The 20,364-nt window shown below is 48.8% G+C and overlaps 1 protein-coding gene across 2 annotated transcripts in view; it reads right to left on the bottom strand.

The window, feature by feature from the left end:
- Positions 1-18,138, bottom strand: part of MMS19 (MMS19 homolog, cytosolic iron-sulfur assembly component) — a 135,136-nt gene extending 116,998 nt beyond the window's left edge. Inside the window, exons 1-3 of one of the 2 annotated variants that reach the window (XM_073552857.1) lie at positions 17,863-18,138; positions 9,600-9,648; positions 7,559-7,659 (exon numbers count right to left, since the gene is read on the bottom strand). In XM_073552857.1, coding sequence (XP_073408958.1) covers positions 7,559-7,659; positions 9,600-9,648; positions 17,863-17,950 — 238 coding nt within the window. In that variant the 5' untranslated portion in view covers positions 17,951-18,138. The remainder of the gene's footprint in view (positions 1-7,558; positions 7,660-9,599; positions 9,649-17,862) is intronic. The other variant, XM_073552858.1, reaches the window with a different exon arrangement.
- Positions 18,139-20,364: the final 2,226 nt, after the last annotated feature.

Raw genomic sequence — 20,364 nt, 5'->3', positions numbered from 1 at the left:
GTCCAAGAATGGGCGAAGAGAGCCGTCTTTTTTCGGGACTACGAAGAGATTGGAGTAGAACCCTGAATACTAGCGGATAGAAGAGAGGAGACGGCCTGAAAGAACCCTCTGGTTTGGGACGGCTGTCTTGGTGGCCGAGACAGAAAGAAGCGGCTCATTGGGGGGGGGGAAGAAAATTCGATTTTGTATCCGGATGTGATGATTTCCCTGACCCATGCATCGACTACAGACAGCCACGCGTCCATGAAAGAAGAAAGTTTGCCTCCCACCCTGGAAGAATTTCCAGGTGGGGGTGCCCCGTCACTTGGAGGAGAATCTACCAGAGCGGGAGCCTGAGGGCCTGGAAGGTCGGTCTTTTGGTCTCCAGTGGGAAGCGGGTTTATACGATGGTTTTCTCCGTTCTCTGGAGGTAGAGGGCCGGTCCTGCTGGGATGAACTTTCCACGGAAGAGAAAGAGCTAAATGACTTAAACGGCCGATGAGCTTTTCTGTTGAAAAAACGTCTAGGCCGAGACTGAGGAAGGGAGGTGCTTTTACCTCCAGTGGCATCAGAGATTATCTGGTCCAGCCTGGCGCCAAAGAGCCTTGAAATGCTAGGTTGGTGAGCGACTTCTTAGAGGTGGTGTCCGCTCCCATGTCTTCAACCAAAGGATATGCCGTATGGCTACTATGTTGCTGCTATCTCTAGATGAACACCTGGCTGCATCCAAGGAGGCGGCCAAAAGGTATTTACCAGCATGATTAATTTTGTCTGCTAACTCCGCTAGCTCGTCCCGAGGAGCTGATGCTAAGATGCCCTGCCGAAGGATTTTTGCCCAGGCTGAAATGACTTTCGCCACCTAGGCGGAGGCGAAAATAGGACAGAGGTGCCCGATGCCTCAAAAATTGATTTAGCTATTGACTCATTTTGAGAGCAGGTCCGCATTAAAGGGATATAGCACGTCTAAGTGCCTGCGGCCTGAGAATCGCTTCTCTGGGTGTTCCCAGTGTTTGGTTAATGTAGCCTCGAACTCTTTGTGATTAGGAAAGGTTCGGGAGGGGGGTCTTGCTCATTTGAAGGGGACAGAGCATTCCTGTAGGGGTGTCTTGTCCTCCTTTATTTTGAGCGTTTGGAGAATAGCCAATATGAAACTATCTACCATGTCCTGTGTTTTGGACATGTTGTCTGCATCTGATTCAGACCCCGATTGGAAATCTTCGTTTGACCCAAGGTCGTCTTCTGAGGAAGGAGACGAGGAAAGCAGCCTGGGTGAAGCGGAGGGTCCTTGCGAGCTGGAAGAAGAGCCAGACAGGGCCCGCTTCCTGGAACTCCTACCCGGTCTGTCCCTCTGGAGGTCGCGTTCAGGTGCAGGCGACTCACCGTGAGAGGCGGTCGGAGAACAGGAGGCTGAAGATAGCTGCGGTAGTCGTTCTAAGGCCTGGACCAGGGACTGGGACACTTTAGTCAGGTCAGAAACTGACTGACATTGCAACAGCCCACTCTTGGGGAGGGGGGTTGCTCTCATCCCGGGATTCGGTGCTCCTGTGGGGCAGACATGGTGGAAGGACTGCAGGACAAGCAAAAGGGAGACGACCGACCTGACGCCCACTTCTTTTTACAGCGCGCGCAGGCGTAGTGAGTAGCGATGGGTCTATAGCAGGGAGCCCTTGCAGGGTTGTGCATATGTGAAGATTGCGGAGTATCGCAGAGTGTAACTACCGCGAGTACCGCTGGACAAATGGGGGTACTGCCGAGGACAGCTAGCTCGAGCGCCAGGCAGAAAGCGCAGCCTACCGTGACCCTTAAGAGCAGCAGCAGCCCGCAGGATAGCTGTGTCCCCCGCGTCAGATCCGTGACAGGATGAAGGAACCGAAGGACCTTAGCAGAGGGCGGAGCTTAGCGGATGTGCCGCGATTGGCTAAAGACTGCGGGGGGAGCGGTTAAGGGGAATACTGCGGGGCTGCGAAAATGAAAGGAGTCCCGTGATGGGCTAGAAAAAAGCGCCAACAAAGGGCGCGCAGAGAGGGGGCGTGCCAGACGCAGCCCTGTAAGTGGAAGTGAAACTGCAGCCGATCTGCCTGTGACGCTCCCGGAGCCTGCGATGCCGCCAAGATAAGCCGGTACTGAAGGGAATTAGATGCTTGCGGGCTCCACTGCCGAACACCCAGCTGTAGCCGGCGGTGTGTTCCTGGGGAGGCGTGCGCATGTGTAGAAAAGGGCACGAATTTTGCATCAGGAGCACGGGCATGGAAGAGGCCATTAGAGGGGCAGACCCCCGGGACCTAAGGGGCTGGTGGGGGCATCCAGATTGCTTACCTGATGCCCACTTCACTGTCCATGAAGAGGATGACCACAGGGGCCCACGATTTGAAGGAAGGCCGCTGGGGGTGAAGATCCTCTGTCCCCGCACTGTGTCCAGGCAGTGCAGAAGACGGTGTCAACCCCTTGATAGAAAGGGGGGAGGTCACCGCTGGTGACCACCGGCTTCCTCTCAGCCCTCTCCCGGGAGAGGGGTGAGGAGGGGAATTGGCTAGGACCAGCCACCTGCCATCAGCCCATAGCACCAGAAGGTGATAGGGAAAAATGGTCCTGCCTGCGGGTCTGAGAGTTGCGACGTGGGCGACACCACATTGCTCGCTCAGCCGCCCAATATGGGAAGGCAGGGTGAGAATCTACACCCTGTTTCCCGACGCTGTATCTGGAAAATAAATCGAAAAGATTAGTAACACACACAAAAACCTAAAAAGGAAAAATTAACTGCGGATCTGGGAAGATCCCGGTCCGCCTCCTACAGACACCAAGCACAAACTGAGGTACCTCCTGCCTGTCGGTGGGTGTATACTGCTGGGGAGGAGCTAAGTTTTCTTATTTTGCATAGTGTCAGCCTCCTAGTAGCAGCAGCAGCATACACCCATGGTAATCTGTGTCCTCCAATGAAGCGATAAAGAAAAAAAAAAGTTACAGGTCTCAGAAAATGGCACCAATTTTCATTTGCATTTTTTTCTTTACAAAATTCACAATTATTTTAAGCCACTAAAATAAAATTAAAAAAAATATATATTTATATTTTTTTAATACAGTTTTTCAGTATATTTTATGGTAAAATGAAAGAGGTCATTAACCCCTTCACTACCAAGGGTGGTTTGCACGTTAACTCCCGGGCCAATTTTTACAATTCTGACCACTGTCCCTTTATGAGGTAATAACTCTGAAACGCTTCCATGGATCCCGGTGATTCTGACATTGTTTTCTCGTGACATATTATACTTCATGTTAGTGGTAACATTTCATTCAAATAACTTGCGTTTATTTGTGAAAAAAACAGAAATTTGGCAAAAATTTTGAAAATTTCGCAATTTTCCAACTTTGAATTTTTATGCCCTTAAATCTCAGAGCTACGGCACACAAAAAAAACTTAATAAATAACATTTCCAACATGTTTACTTTACATCAGCACAACTTTGGAACCAAAATTTTTTTTGTTAGGAAGTTATAAGGGTTAAAAGTTGACCAGCGATTTCTCATTTTTGCAACACCATTTTATTTTTACAGACCACATCACATTTGAAGCCACTTTGAGGGGTCTATATGATAGAAAATACCCAAAAGTGACACCATTCTGAAAACTGCACCCCTTAAGGTGCTCAAAACCACATTCAAGAAGTTTATTAACCCTTCAGGTGCGTCACAGGAATTTTTTTGAATACTTAAAAAAAAAAAAAAATGAACATTTAACTTTTTTCCACAAAAAAATACTTCAGGTTCAATTTTTTTCATTTTACCAAGGGTAACAGGAGAAATTGGACTGCAAAAGTTATTGTGCATTTTGTCCTGAGTATGCTGATACCTGATTTGTGGGGGGGAACCACTGTTTCGGCGCATGGCAGAGCTCAGCGCCGTTTGACATTTTCAATGCAAAATTGGCTGGAATTCAGATCGGACGCCATGTCACGTTTGGAGAGCCCCTGATGTACCTAAACAGTGGAAACCCCCCACAAGTGACCCCATTTTGGAAACTAGACCACCCAAGGAACTTATCTAGATGTGTGGTGAGAACTTTGAACCCACAAGGGCTTCACAGAAGTTATAACGTACAGCGGTACAATTAAAAAATCATTTTTTCCACAAAAATATCTTTTCACCAGGGCTGTGGAGTCGGTAAGCCAAACCTGCGACTCCGACTCAAACTCCGACTCCCACACATATTGCTTATATTTAAGTGAAAAATTTATTGTAGTACAATGTGAACCTCAGACATTTAATCATTTTTATGATCCAATAATCAAGATATTTAGATAGAACAGAATATATATTGGTGTACTACCCGGTTTTCATTCTTTTTGGTACAGATACGATATGGATAGACAGATATGGATAAATGGATAGATAGAGCAGATTTCTAATCTGCTTTTGCTATTGAAAACATTATCTATGAGCTCAAAAACCTTTCAGGTGATGCAGTTTTTAAAAAGATGATCAGCTTTTGCAGCTGAAAAACGTATCCTCAAAAAACACAGGAAAAACGCTGTGTGTGAATGTAGCCTTAGATCAGGAATAGAACAGCCATTTATAGGACATTTCATAACTTTCCCAAACTCCTATGAAAAAATATTCAGCACATCCTGCATTGAATTACTGTACCCAATTTATTATATATTTTAGGAGTCGGAGTCGGTCCATTTTATACCGACTCCAACTCCGACTCCACCAAAATGAGCACCGACTCCGACTCCACGACTCCGACTCCACAGCCCTGCTTTTCACCCCCAATTTTTATTTTCCCAAGGGTAACAGGACCCTAAAAGTTATTGTGCAATTTGTCCTGAGTACGCTGATACCCCATATGTGGGTGTAAACGACTATTTGGGCGCATGGCAGAGCTCGGAATGGAAGCAGCACCATTTGACTTTTTTGGCTGGAATTGAGATCGGACACCATGTCGCGATTGGAAAACCCCTGATGTACCAAAACAGTGAAAACCCCCCAGAAATGACACCATTTTGGAAACTAGACCCCCCAAGGAACTTATCTAGATGTGTGGTGAGCACTTTGAACCCCCAAGGGCTTCACAGAAGTTTATAATGCCCGGGCATGAAAATAAAAAAATCGTATTTTTTCCACAAACATGATCTTCTAGTCACCAATTTTTTTATTTTCCCAAGGGTAACAGGAGAAATTGGACCCCAAAAGTTGTTGTCCAATTTGTCCTGAGTAAGCCGATTCCTCCCACATATGGGGTAACTACTGTATGGGCACACGTCGGGGCTCGGAAGGGAAGTAGTGACGTTTTGGAATGCAGACTTTGATGGAATGGTCTGTGGGTGTCATGTGCATTTGGAGAGCCCCTGATGTACCTAAACTATTGAAACTCCCCACAAGTGACCCTATTTTGGAAACTAGACCCCCCACGGAACTTATCTAGATGTGTGGTGAGCACTTTGAACCCCCAAGTGCTTCACAGAAGTTTATAACGCCCGGGCGTGAAAATAAAAAAATCATTTTTTTCCACAAAAATGATATTTTTGCCCCCAATTTTTTATTTTCCTAAGGGTAACAGGAGAAATTGGACCCCAAAAGTTGTTTTGCAATTTGTCCTGAGTAGGCTGATACCCCATATGTGGGGGGGAACCACTGTTTGGGCGCATGGCAGAGCTTGGAAGGGAAGGAGCACCATTTGACTTTTTCAACGCAGAATTGGCTGGAATTGAGATCAGACGCCATGTTGCGTTTGGAGAGCCCCTGATGTGCCCAAACAGTGGAAACCCCCAATTCTAACTCCAACCCGAACCCCAACACACCCCTAACCCTAATCTCAGCCCTAACCCTAGCCCTAATGGGAAAATGGAAATACATTTTTTTAATTTTATGATTTTTCCCTAAGGGGGTGATAACGGGGGATTTGATTTACTATTTATGGCGGTTTTTATGTTTGGCAGCTGTCATACGCTAAAAGACGCTTTTTATTGTAAAAATAGTTTTTGCATCACCACATATTGAGAGCTATAATTTTTTCATATTTTGACCCACCAAGTCATGTGAGGTCTTATTTTCTGTGGGACGAGTTGACGTTTTTAACGGTATCATTTTCTGGCATGTGACATCTTTTGATCGCTTTTTATTCCGATTTTTGGGACGCAGAATGAACAAAAACCAGCGTTTCATGAATTTCTTTTGGGGGGTGCGTTTACACCGTTCCGCCTGTGGTAGAATTGATAAAGCGGTTTTATTCTTGGGGTCAGTACGGTTACAGCGATACCTCATTTAGGTCTTTTTTATGTTTTGGTGCTTTTATGCAATGAAACCAATTTTATATAAAAAATAATTATTTTTGCATCGCTTTATTCTGCGAGCTATAACTTTTTTATTTTTTTGCTGATGACACTGTGTGGTGGCTCGTTTTTTGTGGGAAAAGATGACGTTTTCAGCGGTACCATGGATATTTATATGCGTCTTTTTGATCGCTCGTTATTGCACTTTTTATTCGGCGGTATGATAAATCATTCTTTTTTTATTTATATTTTTTATATATATTAACTACACAGGTTTCCTCCATGCCTGCGCTTTGCAGGCACTGAGGAAGCCAGCTCCCTGCAGGCCCCCGAAGGTCCCCGTCGCCATCTTGGATCCGGGGATCTGCAGGGATGGAGCCCCCCGCAGCAGCGCTGCACATTGCGCTGCTGTGGGGGGCTCAGGGATGCAAGGAGGGAGCCCCTCCCTGCTGATGCTTCCCTTTAACCCCCGGTACACCGCGATCGTGTTTGATCGCGGTGTACAAGGGGCTAACATGTCGGGGGCGGTCCGTGACCGCCCCTGACACATTGTGCCAGGTGTCAGCTGTGATAATTAGCTGACATCCGGCCGCAATCAGCGGCGCTCACCACGTGGGCGCCGCTGATCGCTGTGACGTAATATTCAGTCCATGGGAAATAGGTCCAGGGTCACATGGACGGAATATTACATCCATTGTAGGAAAGGGGTTAAAGACTACAACTCGTCTTGTTAAAAAAAACAAGAACTCGCATGGCTGTGTCGATGCAGAAGAAAACAGAAAACTTATAGCTCTTTGAAAAGCAAGAGGAAAGAATGAAGCAAAAAAAAAAAAAAAAAGAAAAAAAGAAAAATGGCTGAAACTATGAATCATCTTTAAGGACGATTTTACGTTATTTCTTTGCATAGGACTGCAGCCAGATCTATCCTCATTGGATTTAATGTTTGGCGCAGCGTCAGCGGTGCAATCTCCTTTTCTATGACTCAGGCTTATGTCGGAGACGTCCTACAGACGTCGGCTGTACTGGATCTTATTAATTTCATATTCAGCTTTTCTCGTTTTCCCTTTTGCTGCGCAGCGCTCGTTCCAACAGTGCACACGGAGCAGAACTCGAACCGGCGAGCCCAGAGCAGCCATTAAAAACATCTGGACGTGTCCATTAACAGCCGATTACAGAGGAAAGCAACGGCTTTTATATCAGTGCAGACATCTGCTGTAACACAGTGGAGTCATGCAGGCAAACTATAATGTGTCCTGGTGGAGGATTATAATGAGAGCGATGCCGCAGGGGGTGGACGGGACGCACCGTACCTTCTTTTTCTTTCAGGTTGGCATAACACTGGAGTAAGACCTGTGACAGGAGCTGGACACCTCGCCCTCTGGTCCTGGGCTCAGGGTTTGCCAGACAGGACCTAGATAAAAAGGAAAAAAAAAAAGTAAGGAATTGTTTTATGGAGACATGACAATGACACGTGCCAGAGGGAACTTAAAGGGGTTGTCTCCAGAGGACATCTTCAGTAGTGCCCGGCTCCCGGTTGGGGTAGTCATCCCAAACTCTGCATTCTCCGATGCTGCTATATGAGCCTCGGAGGAGCGCAGGGGACCTGAAGCTGGTCGGAGACATCAAAAAAAATACACTACTCAAAAAAATAAAGGGAACAATAAAATACCACATCCTAGATATCTCTGAATGAAATATTCCAGTTGCAAATGTTTGTTTATTGCATAGTGGAATGTGTTCAGAACAATAAAACATAACAATTATCAATGTAAATCAAAATTAATATCCCATGGAGGTCTGGATTTGGAAGGATACTCAAAATCAAATTGGAAAATCAAATTACAGGCTGATCCAACTTCAGTGGAAATGCCTCATGACAAGGAAAAGATGCTCAGTATTGTGTGTGGCCTCCACGTGCCTGTATGACCTCCCTACTGTACAATGCCTGGGCATGCTCCTGATGAGGCTGCGGATGTTCTCCTGAGGGATCTCCTCCCAGACCTGGACTAAAGCATCCGCCAACTCCTGGACAGTCTGTGGTGCAATGTGACGTTGGTGGATGGAGCGAGACACGATGTCCCAGATGTGCTCAATTGGATTCAGGGCTGGGGAACGGGCAGGTCAGTCCATAGCTTCAATGCATTCATCTTGCAGGAACTGCTGACACACTCAAGCCACGAGGCCTGGCATTGTCCTACATTAGGAGGAACCCAGGGCAAACCGCACCAGCATATGATCTCACAAGGGGTCTGAGGATCTCATCTCGGTACCTAATGGCAGTCAGGCTACCTCTGGCGAGCACATGGAGGGCTGTGCGGCCCTCCAAAGAAATGCCACCCCACACCATTACTGACCCACTGCCAAACTGGTCATGCTGAAGGATGTTACAGGCAGCAGATCGCTCTCCACGTCGTCTCTAGACTCTGTCACGTCTGTCACATGTGCTCAGTGTGAACCTACTTTCATCTGTGAAGAGGACACGGTGCCAGTGGCGAATTTGCCAATCCTGGTGATCTGTGGCAAATGTGTGAGCACAACCCCCATCTGTGGACGTTGGGCCCTCAGACCATCCTCATGGAGTCTGTTTCTAACCATTTGTGCAGACACATGCACATTTGTGGCCTGCTGGAGGTCATTTTTCAGGACTCTGGCATTGCTCCTCCTTGCACAAAGGCAGAGGTAGCGGTCCTGCTGCTGGGTTGTTGCCCTCCTACGAACCCCTCCATGTTTCCTGGTGTACTGGCCTGTCTCCTGGTAGCGCCTCCAGCCTCTGGAAACTACGCTCACAAACACAGCAAACCTTCTCTTGCCACAGCTCGCATTGATGTGCCATCCTGGATGAGCTGCACTACCTGAGCCACTTGTGTGGGTTGCAGAGTCCGTCTCATGCTACCACGAGTGTGAAAGTACAACCAACATTCAAAAGTGACCAAAGCATCAGCCAGAAAGCATTGGTACTGAGGTGTGGTCTGTGGTCCCCACCTGCAGAACCACTCCTTTATTAAGGGGGTCTTGATAATTGCCAATAATTTCCATCCGTTGTCTATTCCATTTGCACAACAGCATGTGAAATTGATTGTCAATCAGTGTGGCTCCCTAAGTGGACAGTTTGATTTCACAGAAGTTTGATTTACTTGGGAGTTATATTCTGTTTAAGTGTTCCCTTTATTTTTTTGAGCAGTGTATTTCAACATTTTTATGCGCAGACATTCACTTATGTTCATCCTGAGCTTCCCGATTCACGAATACCAGAAATACTCTCACATGCATAAAGGTGAACCCGCAAGAGAGGAAATACATTATTATCCAACCATTATTAGCCATTGAAGATGAAGAATCGTGCCGACTTACCCGAGAGCTTCCACCACCTGTAACACCGTGAACGTCCCATCCTTCACACCTGCAAGAAAAAACAGACAAACCTCAAAAGAGACTCCAGCATATAAAATTACACATATACAGTTAGTACAAAGACTGACAAACATGTGCCTGCTGCAGCTAATCACTGGCAGCAGCGGTGACACATCGGTTATCGCTGGTACAGGTAGGACGGAAACCTCGGCAGCCCTGAAAAAGGAGCAGCAGAGAATCTGTGAGCTACGTCCCAACACAGAAGAGGATCTGATGGCAGCAGTTTGCTGTGCATCTATTGCACACATCATAGGCCTGGTGCAGAGGCTCCATGGTGCAGAGCCTCCAGAGGGATTATGTCTTGCCATGAGCCATAATGACTGAAAATGCAGCCTCCATTTTTAGGTGCCTAATGTTATAAGCAATGTCTTCTTATAGTTCTTCCCAAGCTGTTGCAAAACTCCAACTCCAAGCAACAATGATACTCCCTGTACCGGCTCTCCATCCTCCTCCTCCAGAGGCCTATATCCCTCTGCTAATGTTATCGTCGGGTTATGATGGTTCCTCAAAAGTCACATTGAGAGGCATCTTCTCTGATAATCCACCCACGCGCCGTCCGGCCCACCCAGCCTCGCCGGTCGACACGCCGTCCGGCCCACCCAGCCCCGCCGCTGCTGGTCCGTCCACGCGCCATCCGGCCCACCCAGCCCCGCCGCTGCTGGTCCGTCCACGCGCCGTCCGGCCCACCCAGCCCCGCCGCTGGTCCGTCCACCCGCCCGTCCGGCCCACCCAGCCCCGCCGCTGCTGGTCCGTCCACCCGCCGTCCGGCCCACCCAGCCCCGCCGCTGCTGGTCCGTCCACCCGCCGTCCGGCCCACCCAGCCCCGCCGCTGCTGGTCCGTCCACCCGCCGTCCGGCCCACCCAGCCCCGCCGCTGCTGGTCCACGCGCTGTCCGGCCCACCCAGCCCCGCTGCTGGTCCACGCGCCGTCCGGGCCCACCCAGCCCCGCTGTTGCACATACTGTCCAGCATTTCCAGCTGTTATTCCTCCCAGAGCCTGCAATCCATGCTGCACGCCATGTTCTTGCAGCTTAGGGAAGCCACCACAGGAGATGAGACATATGACACAAGACATGCTGAGAGCTGTAGTTTTGCAACAGTTAGACCAAAAGGTCGAGACCAATGAGAGCACGGGTGCTTTTTCCTTTCCAGTTGCAGGCCTCCATATAGCTTCCTGACCACAATTACATAAAAATAACTTTAAACCAAGAAAGGTTACATTATGTTAAGTTTTTCATCACTTTTATTTTGTATACACATTTTTGCATATTTTGCAATCGTGCAGTAATTAGCTCCAGGCTGGTAATGCAGGTCCACGTGCCAAGCGGTGAGCAGCGGGCAGCAGCTTTTTCATTAGCAATTAGCAGATTGCATTCCCGCCGCTCGGCAGCCGCCGTGGTGTGGGTTACCTTTTGTTCGCGCAAACTAGCTGTTTGCAGAAAGGATTCAGACAGACGGAGGAAACCTGCTCCATGGCGTGTGAGCTACCAGGGACATCACATGTGAGGCCAAAGCGGGTTTATAGAGGGGGCAGGTACCCGGATGTGCCAGGCTTTTCTGGAACAAGGTCATCTATTCCTATAAAATCGCCATTTTGTGACTTTGCAAAAACGATATAAAGAAACCAGTGCAGTTTAGTCTAAAAATAATGAGCGGACGCTATATCGCAGTGTATATAGTGATTAACTTTTTTTCTAACATAGATGTTTCATTTCCTTCACGTCCTCTACTGCATCAGTGATCCCAGGCAAGACCGGGGTGGAAGGCCACATTCAGACTTAGCAGCACAAAAAGAGAGGAATGAACTGAAAAATGCTGTCAAATGCATGAAGCCTGGTTGTGTCTTACAGGGAGACAACAGCTACATACTGTATATATTTTAATATTAAAATTTAATTTTTCAAGCCTCGCACCATTTGAATTCAAGTTTTGCAACTTTAGGCCATGTGCAAAAAAAAACATTTTTTTCTGCAGGTGTCCACTAGTGATGAGCGAAAGTGTTCAGATAAGGTGTTATCTGAGCATGCTCGGGTGCTAACGGAGTGTCTTCAGCGTGCTCAAAAAATATGTCCCCGCGGGATCACCTGTTTGTTCAGCAATCCCTGCTGTCACACAGCCGTGAGGGCATGCAGGCGCGGGGGGGGGGGACATTTGTTGATCACGGCGAAATCACTCCGTTAGCACCCGAGCATGCTCAGATAACACCTTATCCGAGCACATTTGCTCATCACCTTTGTCGACACCAAAACGTGCAATAGAAATCTTTTGAGTTGTAAAGGGCTGCGGAATATGTTGGCGCTACATAAAGAATAATGTTATTATTCTCTGAATATTGCTTTTTTTTTAATTTTCCTGCAGATTTGAAGCAGATCATGCACTTAAAATTCATCTGTGTTTAACATGTATTTTCTCCAGGATGCCCATTAAAGCATATGGAGAAAAACCCCACGCAGAATTCGACAGGGTCTTTAAAATGCAATGAGGTCAAGTTCACATGACCATATTTTCGACACCAGTACCGTCAATGAAGAAATACAGACAGCGCTCAGACCAATGTTGCTCAATGGGGCGGTGCAGATATTTTTTCTTCAATGGACCAAATCTGCGTGTGGGAGGGGGAAATGAAAAATTGCAGCATGCACGAGCTTCTTCCATACGTCAGATGAGAATTGCCCATTAGAGTCTACGGATGCGCTTTCTGGATGACATTGCAAAAGGAGAGGAGAAGCCGCTCTCATAAAATCACAGACTAATCCTCGGATCTGAACAAATTACCTAAGATTAGATTTTTGCGATATGATCCTTATTGATCAGACTTTACGTCCCTCTTGCACACAGGGCTCGGACAACGGACGAGTGACACGCAATACGGCCGAGTCGTGCTCAGATGCCCGATACCACTTGTCTCCTTCCTTTGTAGTGACAGATCGGGCCGCATCAGATGACGGTGACATTCTGGTAACGTTACCGGGTCAGGTGCGTCTGCGATGACGTCAGGTGGAGATTTCTGAAGCAGGAAACTTCTAATACAATCCGTATACAAGGGACAACGTCACCCTACGCGGTCGGACGGCGTCGGCAGAGCACGGCAACGTGTGCCTGGTGTCTTCTGTCCGCCCGATCCCTTTGATTGACAGGTCTCTTCCTATACACACACACATACGGAGATACTTAGTCTAGCGGATCGGTGTGGGGAGAAGCCACCAACTACCAGCCTCAGACTTGCCATCCAAGACACATAGTCCCCGATTTGGCTTTTCAGAGTAGGTTTCCTCTGCAACGAGTCCTCGGCTGTAATAATAAAGCCGATCGATGCCGCCCGAGGTTCAGACAGCAGGAATCCGGGGACAGGTTCTCTTTAAGGGGGTTTATATGGCGCTGTTTTCCGGCCATGCGCACGAGACCCTACATCTTATTAACCGCTCAGCGAAAGAAAATGGTTTTGTTTTTTAGCTGTGGAGGAAACGGATTATTACTTGTGTTACCGAGATAAGCAGCGACATACAGGAAGCCCAGGCCGACAATACAGACCTAATATACTGCCGGTATCGCTGATCTTATCTGTATCACAGGGATTATATACCGTATACACACGACCTGTCTGCCGTAATACGGGAACAAACTCAATGTCGTGTCATTGTAAAAGCAAACGTCAGCAGACAAGGATTTCTCTGCAGTAACTATTCACATAAAGGGGAGTCATCAGAGAATTACCTGCTTGAGTCAGCCATTTCCCTTACATGTATTTAAAAAAAAAAAAATTACTATTCTTTTTTTTCCATATGCCAAAAAAAAAAAACCTAATATTCGTGTGGTCACAGAACAGAATACCTCACAACTTTGCAATCTCTACAAAGTAATTCTCCTCCTACTGAAGCCCTAGATTCCCCTTTCATTGCCTCCATAAAGAACAATACCTTAAAAACCCTGTATAATACCTCCACGGTGAATACCTCCGCAAGCACAGTATGATGATCCTACAGTATCCCACCTCAACTGCCCCGGCACAGTATGGTGACCCCAACACAGTATGATCCACCAACTGTGACCCCCACACAGCCCTCCATGCAGTATAATGGGCCTACATACAGTATCCTAGCCCCCACACAGTATGATGGGATTCACAATGTATAATTGCTTGCATACACTATAATGCATCCCTCATAGTCCTCCATACGCTATAATGCGCCCCTCATGGTTCTCCTTACAGTATAATGCAGCCCCCATATAGTATAATGCAGCCCCCATATAGTATAATGCGCACCCCATGGTCCTCCATACAGTATAATGCGCACCCCATAGTCCTCCACAGTATAGTGCAGCCCCCATAGTCCTCAATATAGTATAATGCACTCCATATGGTCCTCCATTTAGTATAATACGCTGGCACCAGACCCCCTGGCTAATGGCCCTATAGCAGCCACGTGACCTGTTGTCATTGACGGTACGCCATTGGCCAGGATTTGTGACAATGGAGCAAGTGCATGATTTGCTGCTTGATTTGGTTTATGTGGAGGACATCATCCACATCAATCAAAGCAAGAGGACAGGAAAATGTACAATACAGGAGGCCCAGAGGATGGTCCCGGCCCACTTGATGTACACTGAACAGGTGATAACTTGCTAATTGGTGGATATCTGACTGGTGAGACCTGCACCGATCGGCAGAACAGGGGGAACTTTTATTCCCATCAGTATAGAGCAGTATTGTGCACCATATACCACTGCTGCATTTATCCTCTATGGGGTTATCGAGTGCTGAGCTCAACATTTTCTGGCAGCCCCGTAATGAATGGAGCAGTGAACAAACACGCTAATGCCGCTCCAGTCTAGTGGGGAGAAAAGTTCCCTGTTCTAACCATCTGTGCAAGTCCAAGCGGTCGGAGCAGCATTGAGCAGCTAGTTATCACCTACCCCTGATTTTTGTTTGGTTTCTAAAGGGGTTGTCCAGTGAAAATTGGGCAACCTCATTAATAGAAACAAAAATCTTTGGAGTATATTATTAAAATACAAAAAGGAAGCATAGTCACCTCCTGTCACCCCCGTGGATCCAGCTCCCGTCGATCAGTTTGGCACAAGAAGAATCGCCTGTGTCGTCAAATGTCAGCAGCGGTCAGGTGACTGGAACAGTGCACTAATATAATAAACCATCCGATGATGCACTGCTACAGTCACCTGCAGCCAGTCACAAGCTTCAACGATCCTGCGACATCAAAATTAGGCAGTTTTTGCTTCTGATGCCGGCGGCCATGGATCCACGGGACAGGAAGTGCTTTGATTTTTTGTAACGATTCACATGTAGGAATTTTTTTTCCTTTTAGGCTGTGTGCACACGATGCAGATATCCAGCGGACCCGCAGCAGATTTTACAGCGCAGAAACGTTGCATATCCGCATTGTGATGTACAGTAGCATTTAAATCAATGAAAAAAAAAAAAAACCGCTGTGCAGACGCTGCGGATTTTTCCGCGGTACAAAATCCGCAGCATGTTACTTCTTTTGTGCGGTTTTCCACCTCCCCAGTCTTCAAATCCGCAGGGGGAGAACCGCAGTGGAAAACCGCACAAAAACCACAAGAAAACCGCATTAAAAATGGAAGAAATCCGCAGGAAAAATGCCAGTCATTTGACCTGCGGATTTCTTCAATTCTGCGCGGAAAAATCCGCAGGGCAAAAAAGTACGTCTGCACTCAGCCTTAGTGTTGGAAAAACCCTTTACGTTTATAAAGGGAATCTGTAATAGTGAAGGCCTCTGAATTATTTTTTTTTTTTTACTTTTTTATTTATTAACTAGCTGAAGGGCCCAGCGTTGCCCGGGCATGGTAAATAACTGCCGTCCCGCTCTCTCCCACCGAAGCCCCGATTCTCCACTGGCAGTCCTGCTCTCCCTCCACAGCCCCGCTCTCCACTGGACGTCCCCCTCTCTCCCCACACAGACCCGCTCTCCACTGGACGTCCCCCTCTCTCCCCACACAGACCCGCTCTCCACTGGCCGTCCCCCTCTCTCCCCACACAGACCCGCTCTCCACTGGCCGTTCCCCTCTCTCCCCACACAGACCCGCTCTCCACTGGCCGTCCCGCTCTCTCCCTCCACGGCCCCGCTCGCTCCCTCCACAGCCCCGCTCTCCACTGGCCGTCCCGCTCTCTCCCTCCACGGCCCCGCTCGCTCCCTCCACAGCACCGCTCTCCAATGGCCGTCCCGCTCTCTCCCTCCACAGCCCCGCTCTCCACTGGCCTTCCCGCTCTCTCCCTCCACAGCCCCGCTCTCCACTGGCCTTCCCGCTCTCTCCCTCCACAGCCCCGCTCTCCACTGGCCTTCCCGCTCTCTCCCTCCACAGCCCCGCTCTCCACTGGCCTTCCCGCTCTCTCCCTCCACAGCCCCGCTCTCCACTGGCCTTCCCGCTCTCTCCCTCCACAGCCCCGCTCTCCACTGGCCTTCCCGCTCTCTCCCTCCACAGCCCCGCTCTCCACTGGCCTTCCCGCTCTCTCCCTCCACAGCCCCGCTCTCCACTGGCCTTCCCGCTCTCTCCCTCCACAGCCCCGCTCTCCACTGGCCGTCCCGCTCTCTCCCTCCACGGCCCAGCTCGCTCCCTCCACAGCACCGCTCTCCAATGGCCGTCCCGCTCTCTCCCTCCACAGCCCGCTCTCCACTGGCCTTCCCGCTCTCTCCCTCCACAGCCCCGCTCTCCACTGGCCTTCCCGCTCTCTCCCTCCACAGCCCCGCTCTCCACTGGCCTTCCCGCTCTCTCCCTCCACAGCCCCGCTCTCCACTGGCCTTCCCGCTCTCTCCCTCCACAGCCCCGCTCTCCACTGGCCTTCCCGCTCTCTCCCTCCACAGCCCCGCTCTCCACTGGCCTTCCCGCTCTCTCCCTCCACAGCCCCGCTCTCCACTGGCCTTCCCGCTCTCTCCCTCCACAGCCCCGCTCTCCACTGGCCTTCCCGCTCTCTCCCTCCACAGCCCCGCTCTCCACTGGCCTTCCCGCTCTCTCCCTCCACAGCCCCGCTCTCCACTGGCCTTCCCGCTCTCTCCCTCCACAGCCCCGCTCTCCACTGGCCTTCCCGCTCTCTCCCTCCACAGCCCCGCTCTCCACTGGCCTTCCCGCTCTCTCCCTCCACAGCCCCGCTCTCCACTGGCCATCCCGCTCTCTCCCTCCACAGCCCCGCTCTCCACTGGCCGTCTCGCTCGCTCCCTCCACAGCCCTGCTCCCCACTGGCCGTCCCGCTCTCTCCCTCCACAGCCCCGCTCCCCACTGGCCGTCCCGCTCTCTCCCTAAACAGCCCAGCTCTCCACCCGCGTCCTACTCTCTCCCTTAACAGCCCCGCCTCCACCCACCATCACGCTCTCTCCTTCCGCTGCCCAGCTCTCCATGCGCCGTCCTGTTCTATCCCTCCGCAGCCCCGCTCTCCACCCACGTCCTGCACTTTCCCTCTGCAACCCCGCTCTCCAGGTGCCAGTGGGCAGGGCTATGTGGAGTGGGCATGGCTTGATACACAGATGCAGTACATACACTCAGATATATATATATATATATATATATATATATAGAGAGAGAGAGAGAGAGATATATATATATATATATATATATATATATATACATACACACACACAAGAAGTTTTGATGTTAAAGCAGAACTCTGAATATCAGAGAGCTTAGTATGTTTTATGGCCTCATGTACGTCGTACAAAGGATATTAGTCAGGTTCCATAATATATCTTGTTGGAAAATATCTTGAGACATGGAGCCACCTGGTGAGATACACAAGCAGCGAAAATCACTCTCCTTTGTTGGGAGTTTGCTACAATGTATCAGTGCAGGTAGAATAATTGTCGAGTTCAGGCTGCTGTGCATCCAAAGGACTGCCTGGACTGGATGTATCTGCAGCAAATCTTCAGCTGTGACAAGTAACAGTTCTCAGAGCAGCAGTCCCCCGGTTTGTTACTCACCAGCTGTTCCAGAGAAAAAAACAACTTGCAACATGTACCTGCTGGGAGTTATACGTTACAATAATGAGCCACAGCAAGCAGAGGTCTTGCAAAAGGGTTAAAAAAAGGCCAAAAAGTGGATAAAAAAAAGTTGCATAACTTTACAGTCTACAATAAACTTTAATTATAAATAACATTTAATTTGCATCAAGTTGCAGAGGGCACGAAGCAGTCACAGCCCTGCAGCCCACGAGAAAGAGTCAAAGTGCTAAAAATCCTTACCTGCCGCCACCTCAGCCGCCTTACTGTCCTGCAGCCCCGACACGAACTCTTCCAGAAGCCCCGACAGCGAGTCCTGCGCCTCGGCCATCACACTGCAGCCACTGCCAGCTACCAGGGAGCAAGAGGCGGCTACACCACTGCGCCTGCGCAAGCACCACGCATCACGTGACAGAACACGCCGCGGCCTGCCGTCACTAGAGAACACATGGATGCGTCACGGTTCTGTCTCTGTTCCAGAACCTCCTGCCTCTAGGACTATAGTGCGAAAGTAGGCTACAGGAAAATGGCCTCCCGTGTATAAGTGTATTAGACGGAAGTGCGGACGATTTTTTTAATGTTGTATCACGTGATTCAAAAGTATAAACTTTATTGAGTGTACTTTTTTAACCCTCTAGTGACCAGTGTTTGTAACTGTATTTTTTTTTTTTTTTTTTTTTTACCTGTGAGGTCAATTTACTTATTTATTTTTCTGTGGTAGTAATGCTGAACCGTATACAGTGCAGCCCTAAATCAGGGTTATGGGTCTCAATTATTATAGTCTTATCAGTTCCCACCGGGTCGGGTTGCCCCAAAGTGACCAGCCATCCTGCTCGCCTGTATGCCACCTGCAGGTGTGCTCTCACGGTTGCCAGGCAACAACCTTCCAAAAAACCCTTCCAAAAAAAATGGCTCCAAAGAGCGACCCCCCCCCCCCCCCACTGAGCGACATTTAAGGCCGGAGTCACACTAGCGAATAAATCGGATGAATGCAATGCGATAAAAAAATCCCAATGTTATTCTATGGTGCTGCTCCCATCGTCCGATTTTTTTTTTCGGAACGTTTCCTCGGACCGAGACAATCGATTGTCACCGATTTTCGGATCGGACTCGCCAATGCAAGTTTATGGGTGCGATTAAAAATCGGATTACAAACGGACCACAAGTGTGACTTACAATAAAATCGCAAGACTTCTCCAGGTCAACGGGAAAGAGCATCAGGCATTGGCATTGGATGTCAAACGGATGCTTAGATGCGAATAAAATCGGTTCATCGCCGGAAATTCAGATGACAGACGGATCCCTGGACAAGAAACCTTTGTGCGATTTCGTACCGTAAAAATCTGAACGATTTTTTAATCATTGTGTGTGACTCCGGCCTAACACTGAAGTCCACACGAATAGTTCTGTAGTGGAAAGCGCTTTAGGGAATTATTCTCTGGGGAGATTTTGCAGAAGTTTTTTCATTTGCTAAAGAGTTTTTTTGCAGCCTTGTGTGATTGGACAAGGCCTAGTTTGCAGCTTCATAGAAGTGAAGCACGTGATCTTTTCTTTCTTTCAAATCTTGAAGCAGAAAAAAAAAATCAGAAAATATGAACCGCGAAATGTTTCTACAATCAAAATCAACAGGAAGAGGCTTTCTCGTGTTTTTTAGCGATTTTCCAGGCTTTTTTTTTTAACGCGAACCCTCTCCAAAAAATGCTTTGTGACCATACCCCTGGGGTCTTTAAGGTCAAATTCAGACATCCGTGAAACACTCTCCGAGCAGGATTGCCAACTGTCTATACATTCCGATAGCTCACTTACTTTTTTCCCTATCCGTAAGGATAATTTCATTTTTTTGTAAGGTGGAGAGACTAGTACAGATTCTTATGACTGTATTTATCACCATTTTACAGTTCACGGTGAAGGCAGCTCATGCATTAATATTGGATTTATGCGCTTTACACATTTATCACTTATAATCTTAAAGATTTATTATGATCGTCTAATGGGTTCGTAAAAAAGCTGACTGTCTGTGTTTTTTTAGAAGCTAAGGCCGGTTTCACATTTGCGCTTTATAGCGCAGCGACGGCCTGCGCACGGCCGCCGCTAAGCCACGCCCCCTGCCGGCTCACTGCCCGCCCCATCCGGTCATCGCCGCCTACTAGCGCACATGGACGCTCGCGATCTGCGCACCCTATCTTTAGCATAGGGTGCGCACATCGTGCGCTGGCTGTGCGCTAGCAGGATTTTGCCGTGCGCTGCGCACTTCTGAAGGTGCACCCCGTGTGCGCCGAACGCAGCATGTTGCATTTCGGCACGCACGGCGCACCTTCAAAAGTGCGCAGCGCACGGCAAAATCCTACTAGCGCACGGCCAGCGCACGATCTGCGCACCCTATCCTAAAGATAGGGTGCGCAGATCGCAAGCGTCCATGTGCGCTAGTAGGCGGCGATGACCGGATGGGGCGGGCAGTGAGCCAGCAGGGGGCGTGGCCATGCGCAGGCCGTCGCTGCGCTATAAAGCGCAAATGTGAAACCGGCCTAACCCGAAAAAAATAAAAAATACAGCTGGTAACCCTATCTCTGAGCACAAACCGCAGTGTACAGACTGCCCATAGGCCTCTTGATATAAACTCAACAGCTTTTCTAGTCGTATATGAGGCCTCTGAGTTCAGGTAAAGGAGCGCCTGTGCTCGGTCTCGACATTGCACTTAGTACTCTGGCCGTGTCTCACAGATGTCGGAATTTAGCCTAAATCATA

Source organism: Dendrobates tinctorius, unplaced genomic scaffold (genome assembly GCF_039654945.1).
Source record: "Dendrobates tinctorius isolate UK_male_01 unplaced genomic scaffold, ASM3965494v1 ptg000196l, whole genome shotgun sequence".
NCBI classification, from domain to species: Eukaryota; Metazoa; Chordata; class Amphibia; order Anura; family Dendrobatidae; genus Dendrobates; species Dendrobates tinctorius.
Note: the sequence above shows the minus strand (reverse complement) of the source record. Positions and strands in the feature narration are given on the sequence as shown.